We start from the raw sequence: 24,948 nt of genomic DNA, 5'->3' as shown, positions 1-24,948 counted from the left end.
AACTCAATATTAGGCCCACCAGTATAAACCCACCCTGCAATCAATCTAACCATCCCTTCCTACGCAGTCCATAACGCTTCATTCTTCTTACATCCATGACCTAAGTGTCTTTACAATGTCCCTATTATATCAGCCTCTACCACCAACCCTGACAGTGCATCCCAGGCAATTAGCACTCTCTGTATAAAACATCTACCTCTGACATCTCCCCAAACCGTCCTCTATTCACCTTAAACAGATGTCCTTTGGTATTGGCCACTGCCACCATAGGCTGCCCTCTCTATGCCTCTAGTAATCTTATACACCCCTATTAAATCAGAATCATGTTCAATATCACTGGCATATGTTGTGAAATTGGTTGTTTTGCACCAGCAGTACAAAATATAAATTAAAGTATATATTTTTAAAATAATTTTAATAAATAGTACAAAAAAAACGAGGGAAAACTATGAAGGCAGTGTTCATGGATTCATTGTCCATTCAGAAACTTGATGGCAGAGGTGAATAAGCTGATCCTGAAAAGTAGAGTATGGATCTTTAACCTCCTGTATCTCCCCACTGACAGTAGCAATGAGAAGAGAGCAATACTGGGTGATGGAGTCCTTAATGATGGATGTCGCCTTTTTAAGGCATCGCCTTTTGAAGGTGTCCTCGATGCTGCAGAGGCTAGAGCCCACGATGAAGCTGGCAGAGTTTACAACTTTCTGCAGCTTATTTCAATCCTATGCAGTACCCCCACACCCTTACCAGACAGTGATACAACCATTTAGAATGCTCCGCACTGGACATCTGTAGAAATTTGTAAGTGTCTTTACTGACATACCAGTTCTCCTCACACTCTGAAAGAAATACATATAGCTGCTGCCATGCCTTCCTTGCAATTGCATCGATATGCTGGAGCCAGATTAGATCCTCAGAGATGTCGACACGCAAGAACTTGAAACTGCTCACCCTTTCCAGTTCTGATCCCTCAATGAGGACTGATGTGTGTGCCCCCCAACTTCCCCTTCCTGAAGTTCACAATCAATTCTTTGGCCTTACTGATGTTGAGTGCAAGGTTGTTGTTACGAAATCACTCAACCAGCTGATCTATCTCAGTCCAAGATGCCTCCACGTGACCATCTGAAATTCTGCCAACAAAAGTTATGTTATCGGCAAATTTATTGATGGCGTTTCAGCTGTGCTAGCCACACAACTGTGGGTGCAGAAAGAGTAGAGCAGTCGGCTAAGTACACACCCTTGAGGGGTGCCAGTGTTGGGATCAGTTCTGGATCAAGGTCTCTTTGGAGGGATTTCTGCTGTGGGGGGGGGGAGGTGAGTTGATGGTTTTGCTGCTGCTTCTGTGAAGGGGGGGCTTCAGAGCTTCAACACTTCTATCATTCATTCTATGGGCTTTCTTGTTTTGTGGATGTCTGTGAACAGTATGAATTTCAGATTGTATACTCTGATGTTAAATGAACCTTTGAAAGTCAGTAAGGAAGCAATGTTATTTCCGATCCATATAGTCTCCCATGAGGAGGTCAAGGATCCAGTTGCAGAGGGAGGTACAGACTGTCAGGTTTTGGAGCTTGTTGATTAGAACTGAGGGCACGATTGGGCTGAACACTGAGCTGTAGTCAATACACTGCTTACTTAGGAAAACTGCTATTTTCCAGGTGATCCAAAGCTGAGTGGAGAGCCAGTAAGATTGTATCCACCATACCTATTGTGGCGATAGGCAAACTGCAGCGGCTCCAGGTCCTTGTTTAGGTAGGAGTTGACTCTACCCATGACCAACCTCTCAAAGCATTTCGTTACAGTACAGAAACACTGACAAAATGTTGGAGGAACTCAGCAGGTCAGGCAGCATCAATGGAAAAGAGTAAACAGTTGGTGTTTAGGGCCGAGACCCTTCATGAGTCTGGAATGGTGGGGGACAGCCATGTTTCCATGAAGCAAAATACACAGCAGGTCCCTGATGTCCTCTTGGTACAACAATCTTGCACTGAGGTCTTCAATTTTATTTTCCTCAGAGAGTATATTCACCAGCATGATAGTTGCCTCTTACCCTCCGTCGCTCCAAGGATAAAAACCCTTCCTCATTCAACCAACCCTCATAAGATCTGTTCTCTAACCTCGGTAGATTGCTGGTAAATCTCCTTTGTACAATCTTTAAAACTCCCACACCCATCCTATGACAAGGTATACAGAACTGAACGTACGTCAAGTGTGGTCTAATCAAAGTTTAATAAAGCTGCAACATTATCTCACTGCTCTTGAAATCAATCCCCAGACTAGTTAAGGCCAACACCCAATGTGCCTTCTTAACCACCCGATCAACTTACGCAGCAACTTTGAGAGATCTCCATGCTTGAACACTTAGATCCCTCTGTTTGTCTACACTAATTCCAAACTTTCATGTCATCTGCAAACTTACTAATCCATCCCTTTACCTTCACATCCAAGTCATTTATAAAAATCATAAAGAGCGGGAATTGTCAAAACAAATCCCTGCAGACATACCACCAACTTCCTATGTTCACCCACTAACATCCTCTGCCTTCTCTGGGTAAACTAGCTCAGAATCCCAGCAGCCGAGTTTCTATAGATCTGAGGTTTCATGATTTTCTAGATGATCCTTGTCAAACACCTTACTAAAATCCATATAGACCACAACCACTGTACTGCTTTCATCATTTGGGTTTTTTGTCACCTCCTTGAAAAGCTCAATCAGGCTCATGAGGGAGGACCATCCCCCCTCACAAAGCCATGCTAACTATCCGTATAAAAACTATGCTTCTCCAAAATAATGTCCCTAACAATCCCTGCAACAGTTTTCCTACCACTGACCTAAGATCTATTGGTCTATGTTCCCCAGGATCATCATCATCATTCTTCAAACTCTTGGTGTTTGATTATCACATGTATCATGATACAGTGGAAAGCTTGTCATGTGTACTGATCATACAAACCAAGAAATTACACAGTGCGTTGAGGTACAAGGTAAAACAATAACTATGCAGATTAAAGTGTAAAAGCTATGGAAAAAGTGCAGTGCAAATAAAAAAATAAAGTGCAAGATCATAAATGAGGAAGATTGTGAGGTCAAGAGTCCATCTTAACACATGAGGTCTGTACAAGAGTCTGCTAATAGTGGAGTAGAAGTTGTCCTTGAGCCTAGTGGCAAGTGCTCTCAGCCTTAAGCATCTTCTGCCCAGTGGGACAGGTCATAAGAGAGAACTTTTAGGGTGGCTGGGGTCTTTGATTGTGCTGGCTGCATCACTGAGACAGCTGGAAGTATAGACCAGGGGGTTCCCAACCTTTTTTTATGTCATGGACACCTACCATTAACTGAGGGGTCCACTGACCCCAGACTGGGAACCCCTAATGTAGACTATGGAGGGGAGGCTGGATTCTATGATGCTCTGAGCTATGTTTCTTACAGACACAGGCAGAGCAGTTGCTATACCAAAAAAACTGTTATTCATCCACAGAGGATGTTTATTCACCTGCATCAATAGAAATTTGTAAGAGTTGACATGCCAAATGTCTTTAGCCTTTGGAAGTAGAGGCACCGGTAAGCTTCCTTGGCCGTGACATCAGCATGGCTAGGCCAGGACAAGCTATTGGCAATGTTTGCTCCGAGGAACCTGACGTTCTCGAACCTCTCGACCTGGCTGTTGATGTCGACAGGAAAACATACAACACCTCCCCCCCCACTCTTCCTGAAATCAATCAGCAGCTCATCCACAGTTCTTGCCAGCGGAACCAGCAACGAACAAGTATTCACTCCACAGGTCAGTCAACAGTGAGTCAGATTCAGATTAGTTTATTGCCACCTTCTCCCGGATGTAATGAAATTCCTTGTTCTCAGGAAGCTTACAGAATAAACTGCATACACAGAAATAATAGACAAGGTCAAGTGCAAAACAACAGAATGGTGCAAAGTGCAATGATAGAAGAGGTTGCAGGGACTCCTTAATTTCATTAGGCAGAATTCACCCAGACTGTTACATGTTACGTTTTGGGGGTAGGAGTAGGGTTTTTATATATATATATATATACACACACACATGCACACACGCATGCACACACACACACACACACACACACACACACACACACGCATGCACACGTGTAAAATGTCATCATTTGTTAGCTGGGGCAATAAAGTGTACGTTAGCAATGTTGGATTTTTGTTGACGCTCCTACAGGGCAGAATTAAGATTTCCAGGACATGCCAGCACCACCAGTTAGGGATACGAAAGAGGTGACTGGTTCAGGTCTGATTATAGTGGAGAAGAAACTGCTCCTTAGTCTAGATGCCCAGGCTTTCAAGCTCCTAGAAGTAGGAGAGAGTAAAGGAAATGGCCAGGGTGGATTCCCCAATGGAAATTACTCTGTGAGCTGGCACATGCACTCACAGCTGGATCTCAATCCACTAAACTCTCCAAATGTCAGTTTATTCAAACACCTCAACACCACTCAACTATCTGCTGTCCTGGACATTCATCGTACTCATGAATCTCTGCAACCCTTTCCCCATCCAGCCCTGTCATCTATCCCACAGGCTTTACTGTCCTTCCGGTCTTCTGTGAACCACAAGTACCCACTTTCCAAACAGCAGCAGCCAAAGCCCCAAAGCTCTTGAAATCATTCTACAGATTTCATCCCTCTCATATTTCTTTGTTTGTTTTATTTAGAGATTCAGCACAGTAACAGGCCCTTCAGCCCAATGAGCCCCTGCTGCCCAATTACACCCATCTGACCAATTACCCTACTAACCTGTACACCTTTGGAATGACGGAGGAAACTCACATGGTTACGGGGAGAACATACAAACTCTTTACAGAAGCAACAGGAATTGAACTCAGGTCATTGGCACTGTAAAGTGATGCGTTAATCACTAAGCTACCGTGACGTCCAGCTGTGGAAGCACTGGAGATTCTATTGATGCTAGCAATCTTGAGCAACACACACACAAATGCTGGAGGAACTCAGCCGGTGGTAGCAGCTAAGGTGAGGAATAAATAGTTAACGTTTCAGACCGAGACCTGTCAAAGAGTCTCAGACTGAATCATCGACTGTTTATTTCCCTCCAGGGATGCTGCCTGACCCGCTGAGCTCCTCCAGCATTTTGCAAGCAGTGCTCCTCATGTGGAGGGATGTTTTATGATGTAAAATGCTTTTGAGCGAATACAAGTTACTGGTGTTGTTAACGAATTGAAGCTACACACCTTATCAAACGCTTGCCCAGTTGTGACCAGCCCTACAGTTACCCAGAGAATGAACCTTGCAACACCCTGTGGGGAATCAGCTGCCTGTCAACTTTGTCCTGGAGGGTTAACAAGAAATTAATCCATGGCATCCATCAGTTCCACCCACTATAGTCCCCGTTCAACGCACTACACCACCATAACCACCCACTAACCCAACACGCACCCCTCACCCTGGTACCCAACCGTGATCTTTACCATGACATACACCTAACAGCACTCCCCCACACTATGACCCAACTGGCAATACTAAACCCGTTCACTACCAACCCTGACACTCACCATGCAGACACTAAACCCACCCAATACCACTCACCCCAATCCTGAGGCACCACCACACACACACCCAACTACAAGCTACACTGACGTACCACCAGACACTCAACAGTCCATTTCCTGATACCCAAACACCATCACGGGCACTCACCACTACACATCCAACACCCAACTACCAACCAATCCTACTCCCCTGACCCTGCCACATCCAGCCACCCGATACTCACCACCACACATCAACTGAAAACATAATCATACACTCCCCTCCCTCCCCAACCCTGACACGAACTGTTAAAATGATAAATGTCAACTCTTCACAAACTAGAGAAAATCTGAAGTTGCTGGAAGTCCAAGCAACACACACAAAATGCCAGACAAACTCAGCAGGCCAGGCAGCATTTAAGGAAAAAGACTACAGTTGACGTTTCAGGCCAAAAAGACAGCACTCTTTTCCTTAGACGCTGCCTGGCTTGCTGAGATCCTCCAGCGTCTTGTGTGTGTTGCAAATGTTAACTCTTGATCACTCTATCTACGTCATTAGTCATTCCCTCTCCCTTTACCCCCACTGGCAGAAGACAAAAGCTTGAAAGCACATATCCCCAGGCTCAAGAACAGTGTCTGCCCTCTTCAAACGGACCCTTCACATGCTAAATGATGAACTATTGATCTCACAATCTATATTGTCCTGGCACTTGTACCTTATTATCTGCCCTCATCTTACTCTCTCTGTAACCGTTAACACTTTATTCCGCATTATTTTGATTTCCCTTTGTACTACTTCAGTGCAATGATGCATTCCAGAGATACAGAGGATACGGTTAACACACACAAAATGCTGGAGGAACTCGGCAGGCCAGGCTGAGTTTTGGGATATGGTTAGCAAGTTGTCTGTGGACAGCACAGTAGGGAAGCGGTTGGCACAACGCTTTACTATGTGACTGATCCAAGTTCAATTCCACCACAGTCTTTAAGGAGTTTGAACGTCCTCTCCGTTACCATGTGCGTTTCCTCCCACAGTCCAAAGATGTTAAGGCTAGGAAAAGCACGTTGTGTTATCCTAACCTAAGCTTGTAGTTGGGTGTGTCTTCAGATCCTCAGACTGTGTCGGTTGGTGATGCCAATGTCACATTTCACTGTATGTTTCAATGTACACGTGACAAATAAAGCTAATACTTTTAATCTTTATAGATTGATCTGTCTGAATGGCTTGTCAAACGTAAGTTTTTCCACTGTATCCTGGTATATGAGACAATAACAAACGAATCACCACCGGACTCACCTTCATCCTGAGCTCAGCCTTGTCGAAGCCCATCAACATGTTGATGATGTCGAAGCCGGACGTTGGTTTGTTTTTCTGGTGGACTCCTCGGATCAGTGCACATAGCGTCTGCAGGAGTGGACAAGAGGAAAAGAAACGTAACCGAGAAAGAACTGGGTACCACCTATCGAAAAGTGAAAGGCCTGGATAAGACAGACGTGGAGAGGATGTTTCCAATTGTGGTGAGTCTAGGATCAGAGGTCACAGCCTCAGAACACAAGTACAGTCCGCCCTCCTTATCCGCGGGGGATTGGTTCCGGGACCCCCGAGGATACCAAAAAACGTGGATGCTCAAGTCCCTTATTTAGCCTAACCAATGCGGTGGTGGTCCTTAGGACCCAGCAGAACCCTGGACCTTATTTAACCTGTCTCAGTGCGGTGGACTTTAGGACCCAGCGCAGCTCCGAATCTGCAGTGTTTCTGTTCACGAAAATAATCACAATCATGATTGAAAATAAAGTGGAAGTAATAAAGCGATCAGAAAGAGGTGAAATGCCATCGGTCATTGGAAAAGTGTTAGGCTACAGTCGGTTAACGATCGGAACAATTTTAATGGAGCATGTGAAAGGCCCTGCCCCGATGAAAGCTACAATTATTACTAAGCAACGCAGTGGCTTAATTATTGAAATACATACGTTTCTTGTGTTTTATATGCATAGAAAGGTAAAATGTATTATTAGATACTAAGACAAACGTTTGACTAACTGACACTAAATGATACCAGATATACTTGCTCTGACTTCAAATCCGACTTAAAGACAGACTCAGGAATGGAACTCATTCATAACCCAGGGACTGCCTGTACTTTTAAATCATCTCTAGATTACTTATAGTACTTAATACAATGTAAATGTATGTAAATAGTTGTTATACTGTATTGTTTAGTGAATAATGACAAGAAAAAATAGTCTGTACATGCTCAAATAACCAGTGCTGGAGAGAGAACTTCCAGGTTTTCCCGATCCGCGGTTGGTTGAATCCGCGGAACCCGCGGATAAGGAGGGCCGACTGTGTGTTCCTTTACAACAGAAACAAGATGGAATTTCTATTGTCAGAAGCTGGTGAAAATGTACAATGCATTACCACAAAAGGCTGTGGAGGCCAAATTACTGAGTATATTTAAAGTGGAGGTGATAGGTTCTTGATTAGAAAGGGCGTCAGAGATTAAGGAGCAAATGCAGGAAAATGGGGTTGAGAGGTAAAATAAAACAGCTATGATTGAATGGTGAAACAGACCCAATAAGCCAAATGGTTTCATTCTTCTCCTGTGTCTCATGGTCTTATGATAGAATTGGAATTGGTTCATTATTGCCCCATTTAAGATAGTTTGATACATTTTTGCTGAGCAGTGGAATTAAAGATTATGGGGAAATTATAGGCCAGTTAGTCTGACCTCAGTGGTTGGGAGGATATTGGAACCGATTGTTAAGGATCTCATTTTGGGGTATATGGAGGCACATGATAAAATAGGCCAAAGTCAGCATGGTTTCTTCAAAGGAAAATCTTGCCTGACAAATCTGTTGGAATTCTTTGAAGAAATAACAAGCAAGATAGACGAAGGAGAATCGGTGGATATCATGTACTTGGATTTTCAGAAGGCCTTTGACAAGATACCACACAAGGCTGCTTAACAAGCTACGAGCCCATGGTATTACAGGAAAGATTCCAGCATGGATAAGGCAGTGGCTGATTGGCAGCAGGCAAAGAGTGAGAGTAAAGGGAGCCTTTTCTGGTTGGCTGGCAGTGACTAATGTTGTTCCACAGGGGTCTGTGTTGGGATCGCTTCTTTTTCCATTATATGTCAATGATTTGGATGACGGAATTGATGGCTTTGTGGCAAAGTTTGCAAATAACAAAGATAGGTGGGAGGGGACAGGTAGTTTTGAGGAAGTAAAGAGGCTACAGAAAGACTTAACCAGGTTAGGAGAACAGGCAAAGATGGAATACAGTGTCAGGAAGAGTATGGTAGAAGAAATAAAAGTGTAGACTATTTTCTAAATGGAGAGAAAGTTCAAAAATCTGAAGCGCAAAGGGACTTGGGAGTCCTCGTACAGGTTAATTTGCAGGTTGAGTTGGTGGTGAGGAAGGCAAATGCAATATTAGCTTTCATTTCAAGAAGACTAGAATATCAAAGCAAGGATGTAATGTTGAGACTTTATAAAACACTGATGAGGCCTTACTTGGAGTACTGTGAGCAGTTTTGGGCCCCTATCTGAGAAAGGATGCTCTGAAACTGGAAAGGGTTCAAATGAGGCTCACGAAAATTATTCCAGGATTGAAAGGCTTGTCATATGAAGAGTGTTTGATGGCTCTGGGCCTGTATTCACAGGAATTCAGAAGAATGAGAGATGACCTCTTTGAATGTTGAAACACCACAATGAGTGGATGTGGACAGGATATTTCCTATGATGGGGGAGTCTAAGACCAGAGGACACAACCTCAGAATAGAGGGGCATCCTTTAGAATGGAGATGGGGAGGAACTTCTTTAATCACAGAGCAGTGAATCTGTGGAATTCATTGCCAAAGGTGCCTGTGGAGGCCAAGTCATTGGGTACATTTAAGGCAGAAGTTGATAGATTCTTGATTAATCAGATCACGAAGAGTTATGGAGAGAAAGGAGGAGAATGGGGCTGAGAGGGAAAATGGATCAGTCATGATGAAATGGTAGAGTAGACTTGATGGACCAAGTGGACCAATTCTGCTTCTATATCTTATGGTTTTACTTCCTGCCTCTGGATTATTTCCTGTGATTATATTTCTTATGTTCTTATTAACTCCTGCACATCCCACCAAACTCAGAGTAACATCAAGGAGAAAGAATGAAAGAGTAGGGCAGTTCCTTTATGGAGGGATAAACAGCTTGGGACCTTCACCCTTCTGCAAATGGATGTAAAAGATCCCATTTGACCATTCTGAGAAAGAGCAGTGGGGCTCTCCTAGTGGCTCTGGATATTTCCCCTTCAAACAGCATCCATTAGTAAAACCACGTGGCCACTACTGCACTGTCCTTTGTGGGAGCTTGCCGTGTACAAGCTAACTGCCGCATTTCTCTTCTCACAAGTCAAAGCTCAGCTTATTCCTCTCCAGATTTCTGAACTGTCCATGAACACTACCCCATTGGTTGTTTTTCTGTATACTACAATTTATGTATTTTGTAACTTGTAGCAACTTGTCTGTCACAAAACATCATTCATGACATATGTTAGTGATCATAAACCTGACTGACACTGAAAGTGCCATACATCAAAGGATTAGTCAGGGTGTTAGAGATTACAGGGAGAAGACAGGAGAATGGGGTTGAGATGGAAAATAATTTAGCCATGATCGAATGGCGGAGCAGACTCTATGGGCTGATTGTCCTAATTTGCTCCTATGCTTTATGTCTTATAAAGCCCTGGGGAAAAAGAAAATGACAAGTGCTACATAAATGCAAATCCTCTTTCATCTTTCTGTCACGTCTTGCCCTTCTTCGCGGTAAGGTTCACAGGGGACGGGAAAGCACGAGAATGGCAGAGGAGGTGTGAGGCACAACGCAGGCTAAATTCCACTGACCTGCAAAGCATTCACCACCTTGATCTGGTGCTCCTCGTTTAAGGATACTATACAGTGCTGGAAGAGGCTGTTGATGTTATCCTTCAGCTTCATCAGCTCTTCACCATCCACAGACTCCAGTTTCGCCTCCAGGTACTCCAGGTTTACCTAAAGAGTACAGGAGAAAGGGCAGTGGTCAACACTTCACACTGTATAACATATCCATTCTCCCTTCTCACTACTATCATCAGGCACAAGGTAGCCTTAGGTCCCACACCACCAGGTTCGGAAACAGTTATTACCCCTCAACCATCAGGCTCCTGAACCAGTGTTCATCCAGCACAACTCTGAACTGATTTCACAACCAATGGACTCATTTTCAAGGAATCCACAACTCAATAGTATTTATTTATTTATTTGAACAATTTGCCTTTTGGCTGTTTGTCAGTCTTTACGTATTTCGTAAATTCTATTGTATTTTATTTTTCCTGTAATTACACACAAGGAAAACACATGGTAATAGACGTACTTTGATAATAAATTTTACTTCGGCTTTAAAATCCCCCTCCAGACTCCTCTTTTGCGCATCCCTATCTAGAATACCACCGACTGCCACTTTTCACATTCTCTACAGATCTTCTGCAGTCCCCCCAGATACAGATGCCACCCATTTATTTAGCCTCCTTCCACAGCTCACAAGACACACTTCCCACCAGACCTTTATATAAATATTATCTGACCTGCATAATATTGAATTACATTTACGTCTACACATGCAGCCCCAGACTTCCCTGGGCCATAGAACATTGAATGCTCCCACCCAAGTAGTTATCAAGCCAGCTTAACCCCAAACCCCAGACAGGCAAGCAAACCAGCATCACAAGACAGAACAGCCAAAATACTGCAACCAACCTTCATCAGGAAGAGCTCCTCCCAGAATCGAGGGCAGTTCTTAGCTGGGTCTTCATGCTGTGACAGAAATAGCAGCATCATTTTAATCTAGATATACATAAAAATGTCCAACAAACTCCTCAGACACTTCTGAAAGATGCTGTAGGATACAGATCCCATTGCAAATTCTTCCCCTGGTGTTAAATACTCTTCTCTTCCCAGTTCAATTTAATTCTCTTCTTTTCCAGACCATCTTCCTTAACTGACCTTCTGCCGTGTTCTTTTCCTTTGACCGTCTTCTCTCAGATCCTTTCTCCAAATCATACATTCCCTCCACACACCAGTTCTTGTTCTCCTCACGTTTCCTATCCCTTCTCCAGTGGATTCACCAATGACAGAAACGTGAAATCACGCTGTTTAGACCATAAGACATAGGAGCAGTATGTGGCCATTCAACCCATCAAGTCTGCTCCACCATTTCATCATGGCTGATCAATTTTCCTCTCAGCCCTAATCTCCTGCCTTCTTTCAGATCTCTTCATGCCCTGACTAATCAAGAATCTATCAACGTCTGCCTTCAATATACCGAATGACTTGGCCTCCATGGCTGCCTGTGGCAACGAGTTCCACAGATCCACAACTCTCTGGCTAAAGAAATTCCTCTTCATCTCCATTCTAAAAGTATGCCTTTCTATTCTGAGGCTGTGTCCTCTGATCCAAAACTCTCCCACCACAGGAAACATCCTCTCCACATTCACTCTAGCAAAGCCTTTCAACATTCAATAGGTTTCAATTAGGTCACCCCTCATTCTTCTAAGTTCCAGTGAGTACAGGCCCAGAGCCATCAAATGCTCCTCATAAGACAAGCCGTTCAATCCTGGAAGTATTTTTGTCAACTGCCTTTGAAACCTACTTTCTGAATTAAGGGGCTCATGATACTCCCAGTGGGACCTCTCCAGTGCTTTATAAAGCCTCAACATTACATCCTTGCTTTTATATTCTAGTCCTCATGAAATGAATGCTAACATTCATTTGCCTTCCTCAACTTGCAAATTAACATTTAGGCAATCCTGCCCAAAGTTTACACTTCAGATTTTTGAATTTTCTCTCAATTTAGAAAATAGTCAACCCTTTTATTTCCTCTACCAAAGCGCATGACCACACACATCCTGGCCCTGCATTCCAACTGTCACTACTTTGCTCTCCTAATCTCTCTGTCTTTCTGTAGCCTCTCTACTTCCTCAAAACTACCTGCCCCTCCACCAATCTTCAAGTCATCTGTAAACTTTGCAACAAAGCCATTAACTCCATCATCTAAATCATTGATATATAACGTAAAAAGTAGTGGTCCCAATACACAATCCTATGGAACATCTCTAGTAACACACACAAAATGCTGGTGGAACACAGCAGGCCAGGCAGCATCTATAAGGAGAAGCGCTGTCGACGTTTTGGGCCAAGACGCTTCGTCAGGACTAACTGAAAGGAAAGATAGTAAGAGATTTGAAATTAGGAGAGGGAGAGGGAAATGCAAAATGATAGGAGAAGACAGGAGGGGTGGGGTGAAACTGAGCCAGAAAGGTGATTGGCAAAAGGGATACAGAGCTGGAGAAGGGAAAGGGTCATGGGACATGGGGCCTCGGGAGAAAGAAAGGGGGAGGGGAGCATCAGGGGGAGATGTACAGGCAGAGTGATGGGCAGAGAGAGAGAAAAAAAAAGAGGGGGAAAAAAAACTAAATATATCAGGGAGGAGGGGGAGGAGGAGGGACATTAACGGAAGTTAGAGAAGTCAATGTTCATGCCATCAGGTTGGAGGCTACCCAGCCGGTATATAAGGTGTTGTTCTTCCAACCTGAGTGTGGCTTCATCTTGACAGTAGAGGAGGCCATGGATAGACATATCAGAATGGGAATGGGACGTGGAATTAAAATGTGTGACCACTGGGAGATCCTGCTTTCTCTGGTGGACCGAGCGTAGGTGCTCAGCAAAACGGTCTCCCAGTCTGCGTCGGGTCTCACCAATATGTAAAAGGCCACACCGGGAGCACCGGACGCAGTATATCACACCAGCCGACTCACAGGTGAAGTGTCGCCTCACCTGGAAGGACTGTCTGGGGCCCTGAATGGTGGTGAGGGAGGAAGTGTAAGGGCAGGTGTAGCACTTGTTCCGCTTACAAGGATAAGTGCCAGGAGGGAGATCGGTGGGAAGGGATGGGGGGGGATGAATGGACAAGGGAGTCGCGTAGGGATAGATCCCTGCAGAAAGTGGAAAGGGGAGGGTAGGGAAAGATGTGCTTGGTAGTGGGATCCCGTTGGAGGTGGCGGAAGTTACGGAGAATTATACGTTGGACCCGGAGGCTGGTGGGGTGACAGGTGAGGACAAGGGGAACCCTATCCCGAGTGGGGTGGCGGGCGGATGCGGTAAGGGCAGATGTGCGGGAAAGGGGAGAGATACGTTTGACATCTAGTGACATCTCTAGTCACTGGCAGCCAACCAGAAAAGGCTCCCTTTATCCCACTATTTGCCTCATGACGATCAGCCACTGCTTGATCCATGCTAGTATCTTTCCCGTAATATCCAGGGCTCTTAACTTGTTAAGATGCCTCATGTGTGACACCCTGTCACAGGCCTTCAGAAGTTCCAAGTACAGAACATCCACTGATCCTCCATTGTCTATCCTGCTTGTTATGTCTTCAAAGATTTCCAACAGATTTGTCAGGCAAAGATATTCCAAAGGAAACCATGTTGACTATGGCCTATTTTGTCAGGTGTCTCTGAGTACCCTGAAACCACCACATCCTTAATGATCAACTCCAGCATTTTCCTGACCGAGGTTAGACTAACCTATAGTCTCCTTTCTTCTGCCTCTCTCCCTCTTGAAGAAAGGAGTGACATTTGCAATCTTCCAGTCTTCAGACCTTTGTTTCCCAAGAACCTTCCCCCAGTAACGGCAACTCCACACACTTCCAACCCCTGACTTTCTTGAACCTCTAGCATACAGCCAGTGCCTTGCACGGTGAAGACTGCTGCAAAATATTTATCCAATTTGTCCACCATTTCCTTATTTCCCCATTACTATGTCTCCAGCATCATTTTTCAGTAGTCCGATATCCACTCTTGCCTGTTTTACACTTCGTGTATCTGAAGAAACTTTTGGTATCCTCTTCAATATCATTATCTAGCTTACTTTTGTATTCCATCTTTTCCTTCTTAATGACTTATTTAGTTGTCTTCTATTGGTTTTTAAAAGATTCCTATTCCTCTAACTTCCCACTAATTTTTGCTCTACAAAAGCAAAAGCTCTTTGGCTTTAATGTTGCTTCTGTCTTCTGTTAGCCATGGTTCTGTCACCTTACTTTTAGAACATTTAAGAGTAATTTGGATAAGTACATAGATGGGAGAGGTGTGGAGGGTTGCAGTCTAGGTGTGGATCAACGGGACTGGGCAGAATAACAGCACAGCATGGACTAGACAGAATGAAAGGCCTAGTTCTGTGCTGTAGTGCTCTACAACTCTATGACTACCCTTCAAGGATCAGACTGAAAGTTCATTTTCACTCTATTAGCAAACCTAGGTTAATACTTGGGAACTACACTCAATACAGCCCAGGGAGATCTATCACCACAATCTACAGGAGATCAGCCTGGTGCTCCCTTTTGGAGATGGACAGTAAAGACCGACATGGTCAAGGGTGCTCACATTCCATTAATGAAAATTAAACACAGATCACCATGGTCAGCATGACCAGCTGGGCTGAAGGGCTTGTCTCAAGCACGTCCTTTCCTTTTCCTGAAAAGGCATACCGTCAGCACAAATCAGTTTTGTGACACGCACCTTGAAGATTTCATCGTACATTAACACCACCTTCTCTTTCAGGGGTTTTTTGCTGGATGATGCTTTACGGAGAAGTCCTCCCTTTTTCTCTATCTGTGCCATCGTGTGGATCCTGAAACAAGGAAGGTAACTGTCAGGAAACTTAAAGTTGTCACTTGTAATGTTACTGCTCGTGTACCAAATCACACAGGCAGAGGTCACATCCTTCATCTCATGCTCTCGATACTCATTGCTTATTTATTTTTTCTGTATTTGCTCTTTTGTGCATTGATGGTTTGCCCATCCTGCTGGGGGCAGTTTAGAACATAGAAGAGTACAGCACAGGAAGAGGCCATTCAGCCCACAATGTTGTGCCAAACCAGCTAGAAAGCAAATTAAAAAAACACCCAAACACTAATCCCACCTACCTACACAACGTCCACATCCCTCCATCTTCCTCACATCCACGTGCCTATCCAAAAAGTCTCTTAAAAGCCTCTAATGGATTTGCCTCTACCATCATACCAAGCAGCACATTCCAGGCATCCACCACTCTCTTGAGTAAAAAACTTACCCTTCATACCCCTCACATCCCCCTTGAACCTAACCCCTCTCACCTTCAATGCATGCCCTCTGGTATTAGACATTTCAACCCTGGGAAACAAATACACTCTATCCACTCTATCTATGTCTCTCATAATCTTATAAACCTCTAGCAGATCTCCCCTCAGCCTCTCTCGGTCCAGAGAAAACAATTTCAAATTTATCCAGCCTCTCATGACAGCACACACCCTCTAAACCAGGCAGAATCTTGGTAAACCTCTTCTGCACCCTCCCCAAAGCCCCAAGATCATTTCTACTGGGGTGACCAGAACCGTATGCAATATTCCAGCCCCTCATGATAGCACGCACCCTCTAAACAAGGCAGCGTCCTGGTTTCTTGTACTGTGAATGCCTGTAAGTAAGTAAATCTCAGGGTTGTAAATGGTGACATGCACCCATATACTTTGCTGATAAATTTACTCTGAACACGCTGTATGATGTGCTTATTTGAGCAACTCAAAATGATTTCATGATGGACATGTAGCCAGTTACCTCACCAAAGCATTTCATGCATAAGCTACCTTTTTTTAAACTCAAGGGACATGGGCTTTGCAAGCTGAGCTAACGCCCCTAATTAACTTTGAGAAGTTCTTCAAATGCTGCCGTCCTTGAGGTGTGGGCATATTCTCAAAATGCTGCAAGAGAGGGCACTCCCAGATTTTGACCCAGCGAGGCGAAGGGAACAACGACACATTTCCAAGTCGAGATGATGGGCAACAAAATGAATCTCAGGGTCGTACATGGAGACATACACGTACTTTGATAATAAATTTACTTTGAACAGGGTTTGGAAGGAGTTTAGTGAAGCTCCTGCAGTGCATCCTATGGATGCTGTACACTGCTGGGCGTTCACCCTCGAGTTAAATGGAAGCACTACAGTGTGGCACACATTACAGGAATGGTATTCCAGAATCTAAAACTAATACAACGTGCACTTCAAGTACCTGTCTAGGTGCGGAAACAGAGCTAATAAACAATCATGGCAATTACAAAACCGTGTGGGCCTAGCTCAATCTTTGCTCAAATTATAAACCCAGGAGATTCTGCCTGGAAATCTTGTCCAACAAACACAAAACACTGGAGGAGCTCAGCAGGTCAGGCAGCATCTATGGAGAGGAATAAACAGTCAATGCTCTGGGCTGAGACCACAGGATTGTGTTGGGTGAGCTAAGAAAGAGAAGCACTAGTCCGCTCTCGATGGTGTTGTATTTTGTACGCTAATGAAGTGGTACTCATCCTGTGTAGAGAAGCCCATAAACCTCCTGATGGTAACTGAGGAGGCTTTGGAAACTGCTGCAAAATACCCAACCTATGAGAGATAAAAGAGGGGTGAGCTTTATTTGTCACATGCACAATAAAACATTGTGACGTGTCATTTGTGGCAAATCAAATCAACGAGAATTGTTCTGGGCGGCCCGCAAATGTCACCACACTTTGGCACCGACAGAGCATGCCCAGACCGTAAAGCGACGTGCTAACCATCACGTTACTGTGCCACCCAAACAGCCTGGCCTCAGTCTGCACCAATGACCTGCCCTCACAGCCACAGCATGACTGGCACAGTTAGGGTTTTGTGTAGTTTGCAGAAATAACCCAGAGGCATCCAGTACCTGTTGTACACCATGCCAGCGGTTACCACCTTCAGAGGCACAGGAGGGAACAGCATTGAAAACTAACAATTTATTGGCTAATCTTTCGGAATGTCAATGTCTGAGTCCGGGGACAGAGTTGACCATGGATATTGCGTGCTAGCTGTCTAGATGCATGAATCTGGGCAGTACGATATGCAGAGCAAGCTTTTGCCCACGTAACAAGCTGCCCCTCTCTGTGCATCTGATGAACCAAAAGGAACATCAATAACATAATTTAATGTCACGCGACTCTGTATGAAACCACAGCCTCTCAATATTGGATTAACTCATTAATGATAAAAATATATTAGACATAACAAGTGAGCATGGGACACTAATTACCAAAGTCATCTGAGGCTTTAACCAGTTATACTACCGATTAAAAGGTACAGTGAACTAGATTCCCCCAAATCAACAGCACATTCATTCGGGTGCCTCGGTCAAATCTTTTGTACGCCAATGGTTTGAACTTGCTGAAGAATCACAGGCGAAAGCACGTGCACAGTCCCTGTTCAGTTTTGAACACATTCCAAAATCTGCTCTTAATTCAAGGCAATCTTTAATCTGGAGATTAAAATCTGGTGAGAATATTGAAACCAATGACAAGATTGTTCAGTGGGGTAGGTACAGAGTGGAAACTGTGTAGGGAAGTGTACTCTGAATCTCACCCCCGGTGCACCTGCCTGGGAATTTTAATGTAAAATTTTACAGCTCTTTATCTAACTTCACCACACCAGTGCTGCAGGAAAAGGATAAAACATTTATATTTAACGCATGCCAACCCTGTAAGCTTGGACAGTACAGAGCGAGCTTTACTCTGTCCCTGTGTGTGGTGTGTTTGATGAACTCTATTCCCATGATCATCCTAGGTCAGACCTTCCCTTGAACTCCACCATGGAGGGTCCCAACCCTGCTGTGAGATGAAGAGGGTTGGGCATGGAACAAGCAACCCAACCTGTAAAAATCCAGAGCTCCAGAAACGGGACAGGGGCTCCAGAGACCTCATCCCCGGGAAAGGAAGGATCCTCCAAAATGGCCCACACCTGGGGAATCTGTCGGTGGCCTATGCCACAGCGGGTGTAATGGGCGAAGAAGAAAGGAGCGTCTGAAGGCACAGATCTAAGTGTAAACTTTACCTTCTACTCTAGAAGAGTGTTTGACACAAACACCAGATGCCTCAATCACTCCACCAACTCACGTATTCAATTCAAGTTTAATTGTCGTTTAATCATACATGTAAACAGACAAACGGGACAGCATCACACCAGGGCCAAGGTGCAAAAACACATTACCAACAGTCACACACAAGATCGCAATCACGTAGTAAGAGTCCCGATGGCCACGTCATGAAACTAACACTCGAGGACGCAGATAGAGCCGGGCAGCCGTTGCTGTTGACGCTGCGTCAAGGCCCGAGAGTGGAAGACGAGGCCGCGCTCAGCTCCATTAATCCACACCGATTAAAGCATCGAGCGAGGTTAAAATTGTCAGGGCCGAGGGCGGAAAATGAGTCTAGGATAGAACAGCAGTCCATGCAACACTAATTGTATCACACACAAAGTACGGGAGGAACTCAGCAGGTTAGTCAGCATCGACAGAGAGGAAGAAACAGTTCACATTTCTGGCTGAGACCCTTCATCAGGACCACATTTCCATTCTGTTATTGTGTTTCCCTTCTACTGTCTTCACACACCGATGTGATGAGATGACCTGTATAGACGGCATGCAAAGCTAAGGTTTTCACTGTACCTCAGTACACGTGACAATAGTAAACCAATTTACCTCCAGTGACAGCAAGTCACTGCCATCAAGTTCTCCACAATTAACATCAGAGGAGTCAGAAATGACCAGAAACTCAAAGGGAGCAGAAGAACAGATCAGAGTCATTGTGGTAAATCCCAAAACCATCTACTCAAATTAATTATCAAAGTACACACATACAATATGCTGAAAATCTCTTAGGCACATATACAAGACCATAAGATTTAGGAGCAGAATTAGACCATTTGGCCCATCGAGTTTGCTCCCCCACTTCATCATGGCTGATCCATTTTCCTTCTCAGCCCCAATTATCCTGCCTTCTTCCCATATCCTTTCATGACCTGTTTAATCAAGAATCCATCAACCACTGCCTTAAATAATCTCACTGACTTGGTCTCCACAGCTGCCTGTGGCAAGGAATTCCAGATTCACCACACTCTGGACAAAGAAATTCCTCATCTCTGTTCTAAAAGGATAGCCCTCTTTACTGAGGCTATGTCCTCTGGTCCTAGACTGACCCACCATAGGAGATATTCACTCTGCACCCACTCTGTCGAAGCCTTTCTACATTCGACAGGCTCAATGAGATCCACCTCACATTCCTCTGAATTCCAGTGAGTAAAGGCCCAGAGCCATCAAACTCAAGACAAACCTTTCAATCCTGGAATAATTGTCGTGAACTGCCTTTGAACGCTCTCCATACATACACGCATATTCACACACACATATACACACACGCACACTAAATCCTGAGCGAGGATTCTTGGCACCTAAGATTTTTGAATTTTCCCTCCATTTAGAAAATACAGCCCTTATCCATGGGGGATTGGTTCTGGGACCCCCTGCGGATACCAAAAAACGCGGATGCTCAAGTCCCTTATTTAACTTGTCTCAAGTGCGGTGGACTTTAGGACCTGGTGGAGATCGGGACCCTCCGCCCGGAGTGTTTCTGTTCCATTGATGGAAAACAATCATGATTGAAAATAAAGTGGAAATAATGAAGTGATCGGAAAGAAGTGCAACGCCATCGGTCATTGGAAAAGCATTAGGCTACAGTCGGTCGACGATCAGAACAATTTTAAAGGATAAAGTGAGAATAATGGAGCATGTGAAAGGACCTGCCCCGATGAAAGCTACAATTATTACTAAGCAACGCAGTGGTTAAATTATTGGAATGCATATGTTTCTTAAGTGTTTTAAATGCATAGAAAGGTAAAATATATACTGTATACAAAGACAAACGTTTAACTAACTGATGCTAAATAATACCGGATGTACCTGTTCCAACTTACTTACAATACCTAATACAAAGTAAATGCTATGTAAAATAGTTGTTATACTGCATTGTTTAGGGAATAATGACAAGAAAAAAAGTCTGTACATGCTCAAACGACGAGTGCTGGAGAGAGAACAGTTTCTTAGTTGTACCCGTTCTGCACCTTCTGACCCTATGTCACATATTTCTTACGATTTTATTCATTTTTTAACCAACAGAGCCACCCCACCACCTCTGCGTACCTGCCTGTCCTTTCGATGCAATGTGTGTGCTTGGACGTCAAACTCAGAGCTAAAATGTTCTTTCAGCCACGACTCACTGATGCCAGCATCATACATACTGATCTGTAACTGTACTACAAGCTCACCTATTTTATTCTGTATACATGTACTATGTGCATTCAAATATAACACCTTCAGTCCTCATTCATCACCGTTTTCGATTTTGTCCTCCTTTTGCATTGCATCCCATTAACTGCAATTTCACCGTATCATCAGTCTCTCCTCGCTACAAGCACGCTGCCTGCTTGTAAACCAACTACCTCATCATCAGCCCAATCACTCTGGTTCCCACCCCCCTGCCAAATTAGTTTAAACCCTCTTAACAGCTCTAGCAAACTGGACCATAAGGACATTGATCTCCCCCCCCCCCCCCCCACCAACCTCGGGTTCAGGTGTAACCCATCCCATTTGTACAGGTCATACCTTCCCCAGGAGAGATCCCAATGATCCAGAAATCTGAACCCCTGCCCCCTGCCCCAGCTCCTCACCTGCCAAATCATCCTGTTTCTTACCCTCATGTGGCACAGGCAGCAACCCAGAGATCACTACCCTGGAGATCCTACTTTCGTACCTAACTGCCTAAAGTCTCTCTTCAGGAGCTCCTTACCTTTCCTAGCCATGTCATTGGTGCGGATATATACCAAGACTTCTGGCTGCTCACCCTCCCCTTTTAGAATGTTGTGGACCTGATCCAAGACATCCCTGACCCTGGCACCTGGGAGGCAACGTACCATCCGGATGTCTCTGTTGTGTCCACAGAATCTCATCTCCATTGCTCTAACTGTGGAATCTCCTATAACTACTGCAGTCCTCTTCACCTCTCCTCTTCTGAGCCACAGCACCAGACGCAGCTCTGCCCCCTCAACAGTATCCTAAGCGGTATACTTATTATTGAGGAGAACAGCTACGGAGCTATTCTGCACTGAATACCTATTTTCCTCTCTTCTCCTGACAGTAACTTAATTACATGCCTTCCACAGGGACTAGCTCCCTGCAGCTCTTAACTATCACTTCTCCAGTCTCCCGTATGAGCCGAAGGTCATCGAACTGCCACTCAGAGCACCTGGAGCAGATGTGGTTATCTGGGAGGCTGGAGGTCTCCCCAGAATTCCCGCATCTCAGGTGCAGAAAACACTGCGCCTCTGAGCCATTTTCACTGCACTAATTGTGCCCTAACAGATGAGTATTAAAGAATACAAAATGACCAGATACTTGCCTGATGAGCCAGACAGTCCAACACTGGCCACTCCACTGTATCTGTCAACGTGGAGTGGACAGCGAGTTTGTAAACGTGGTGGGAGCAAAGGATGTTGGGAATGGCGAGGGTAAGGGACCTGCGGGAGGGGTGTGGGACAGGTGGCAGATGAGTGCCAGGGCAGGAGGCAGCATGGGCCTGGACTCACCCAGCCCCGAGACACCAGGCAAGGTTATTCAATTCCAAACAATTGGTTTATTGATCATTACAGAATAGACAATAGATGCAGAAGTAGACCATTCTGAGATCATGGCTGATCATCTACTATCAATACCCGGTTCCTGCCTTGTCCCCATATCCCTTGGTTCCCCTATCCATAAGATACCTATCTAGCTCCTTCTTGAATGTCCCTCTCGTGCTTCCTGCTCCCTCCACATCCTCCCAACCATGATTCCCCTGTCACTACCTTCTTCCCACTTCCAGTCCACAACAAAGACCCATATCAAAATCAGGTTTATCATCACTCACATCTAGTGAAATTTGTATTTCTTTTTGCAGCAGCAGTACAGTGCAATACATATAATTACAGAAGTACTGTGTAAACATGGAGAGAGAGAGAGGGGGAGGGAGAGGGGGGAGGGGAGGGGGGAGGAGGGAGGGGGAGGGGGAGAGGAGGGAGGAGGGGGAGAGGAGGGAGGAGGGGGAGGGGGAGGGAGAGAGGGGGGAGGGGAAGGGGGAGGGGGGAGAGGGGAGAGGGGAGAGGGGAGAAGAGAGGAGAGAGAACAAATTGTGCAAGTACAAAACAAAAACCGAGAACAACACAAGTCATAACAAGTCCTTGAAAGTGAGTCTGTAGAATTAGTTCAGAGCTGTGATGAGTGAGGTTATCCTCACCAATTCAGGTACCTGACAATTGTAGAGTAATAACTGTTCCTAACCTGGTGGTGTGGGAATAGAGGCTCCTGCACCTCCTGCCTAATGGTGGTAGCAAGAAAAGAGCATGGTCTGGATGGTGGGGTCTTTGACGATGATTCACAAACACAAGAAAATCTGCAGATGCTGAAAATCCAAAGCAACTCACACAAAACGTTGGAGGAGTTCAGCTGGCCTTACAGCATCGATGGGAAAGAGCAAACAGTCAACATTGTGGGCCGAGACCCTCCATCGGGACTGGAGAAAGGCCTTGGCCCAAAAAGTCGACTGCTCTTTCCCATAGATGCTGCCTGGCCTGCTGAGTTCCACCAGCATCGATGACGGGTGATGCTTTCTTGTGGGAGTACTCTATGTAGATGTGCTTAACGGTGGGAGGGCTGTGTTCTTGCCCAGATAAGGGTGGGTCTAACAACACTCAAAAAGTTCAATACCATCCAGGACAAATCAGCCTGTCTGACTGCCACACCTTCCACTGCCCTAAACATTCAGTACCTCCAGCACCTGTTACTGTGACTGCAACGTTTACTGTCAATATAGCACAACGAAATCACTCACACAGGACCATGCAACAGCTCCCAAGCCCAGGAACAGGGACAGGAGTGTAGAAGTCAGAGAATCAAATCATGGGGGTTGGGCAATATCAGTGTGCATTGAGGGAGGCGACCAGGAAAGGAATTTTGGTGTGTGGGGTGGTCGTAGGGAGTTTGTGGGGAAGGATCCATCACAAAGTTGTAAGTAGACCATCACAATTAGAAAATGAGTCTGGCGGTGTTTTTAAGTGGTCAATGGATCCTCTAGCGCTGAGCTGCTTTTGTTAACTGTTGAATGTGGATTTTAACTTTATGTTTTTTTAATGTTAAGGTGCAACCATGCAGTAATTAAAATCCTTGGGCTGACACCGGACCTTTCAGTGGTATTCCTGGCTGGAGTCGCTGCCAAGAACCACTAAGGCCTAGTCCGGTACCAGTCCTCGGCCTTTCCTGCTCTGCTCAACCGCTCACTACTGCAGCAGAACGGGGACGCGCAGTTGATCGTAGCCGTTTGCATCCCAAACCTGCCCGATGCGAGACAGGGGAAAGAGGGGGGGAAAAGGAGGGAAGCAACATCTTCCGGCCTTCCCGGTCTCCTTACCTGTCGCACCCATTCCAGTTATCAGACAGACCTCTGCTCGAATACTCCTCCCATCCTCAGCCCGTCAGTCAGCCAGTATCCCACAATGCCAGGCTCTCCGATCGAAGGCAGCTACCCCGCAGATGTCGGTCTTCCACTATCCCACAATCCAATCCCAGCTTTCCGCGAATACCCAATGGCCAGGACCCGAAGCCGTGAGCGCTCGGGGATGATGGGATATTGGCGACTATTGTGGGCTACTCGCAGACTCTCTGGCGGGGTACCAAGTTTCACTAGAAAAACTTTTGGTCAGAAGTTTGTCATTTTTTTAAATTATTGTAAGCGGAAGCAACAATCGAACAGCAAAGCCCAAGAGAAACAAGAAAAAGTGCCGGAATATGGGGCAAAAGAGAACACAGAGAAACTGCTGAAAGGACTCAGCTGGTCGAGCAGTATCTGTGGGAAAGAGAGGACGGATGATGTTCGGGGGTTTGGCCCTGCAATAGGATTGAAGCGGAGAGGGTGGAGAAGGAGGGGTGATTGTATAAAGAAAGGTCTGCGATCCAGAGAAAGAATGAATTATATCCGAATCAGACATGTTCATTACAATGTATTACATGCTAATATCGAGAAAAATAAATAAGTAAATCAATTGTAGTAAGTATAAATAAAAATAGTGCAAAAACAGAAATAATAAAAAAAAAGCGAGGTAGTGTTTATGGATTCAACGTCCATTTGGGAATCGGATGGCAGAGGGGAAGAAGCCGTTCCTGAATCGCTGAGTGTGTGCCTTCAGGCTTCTGTATAGAATGGCTGATAAAAGGAACACAAGAGATTCTGCATTTGCTTGAAATCTTGAGTGACGCACACTCAAACTGCTGTGGGAACTGTGAGAGGGCTAAACAGTCAACGTTTCAGGCCAAGACCCTTCATTGTACAGAAATTTCCATTTTCAAACTTTACAGTGTGACCAGCTGCAGCAATTTTTTTTATTAGTTCTGCTTCCTCTATTTCTGAGGCCACAGTTCATTTGATGACTTGCTGGAAGTATGGACTGCTATGGCCCACTCCCC

At 45.0% G+C, this 24,948-nt stretch overlaps 1 protein-coding gene across 1 annotated transcript in view; it reads right to left on the bottom strand.

Moving 5' to 3' along the window:
* Positions 1-24,028, bottom strand: part of armh3 (armadillo like helical domain containing 3) — a 187,180-nt gene extending 163,152 nt beyond the window's left edge. Inside the window, exons 1-5 of the mRNA XM_073026947.1 lie at positions 23,897-24,028; positions 15,107-15,218; positions 11,294-11,350; positions 10,403-10,549; positions 6,811-6,918 (exon numbers count right to left, since the gene is read on the bottom strand). Coding sequence (XP_072883048.1) covers positions 6,811-6,918; positions 10,403-10,549; positions 11,294-11,350; positions 15,107-15,208 — 414 coding nt within the window. The 5' untranslated portion in view covers positions 15,209-15,218; positions 23,897-24,028. The remainder of the gene's footprint in view (positions 1-6,810; positions 6,919-10,402; positions 10,550-11,293; positions 11,351-15,106; positions 15,219-23,896) is intronic.
* Positions 24,029-24,948: the final 920 nt, after the last annotated feature.

Source organism: Hemitrygon akajei, chromosome 23 (genome assembly GCF_048418815.1).
Source record: "Hemitrygon akajei chromosome 23, sHemAka1.3, whole genome shotgun sequence".
In the NCBI taxonomy this organism is placed as follows: domain Eukaryota; kingdom Metazoa; phylum Chordata; class Chondrichthyes; order Myliobatiformes; family Dasyatidae; genus Hemitrygon; species Hemitrygon akajei.
The sequence above is the reverse complement of the archived record's forward strand: the minus strand, read 5'-3'. Positions and strand labels throughout refer to the sequence as shown.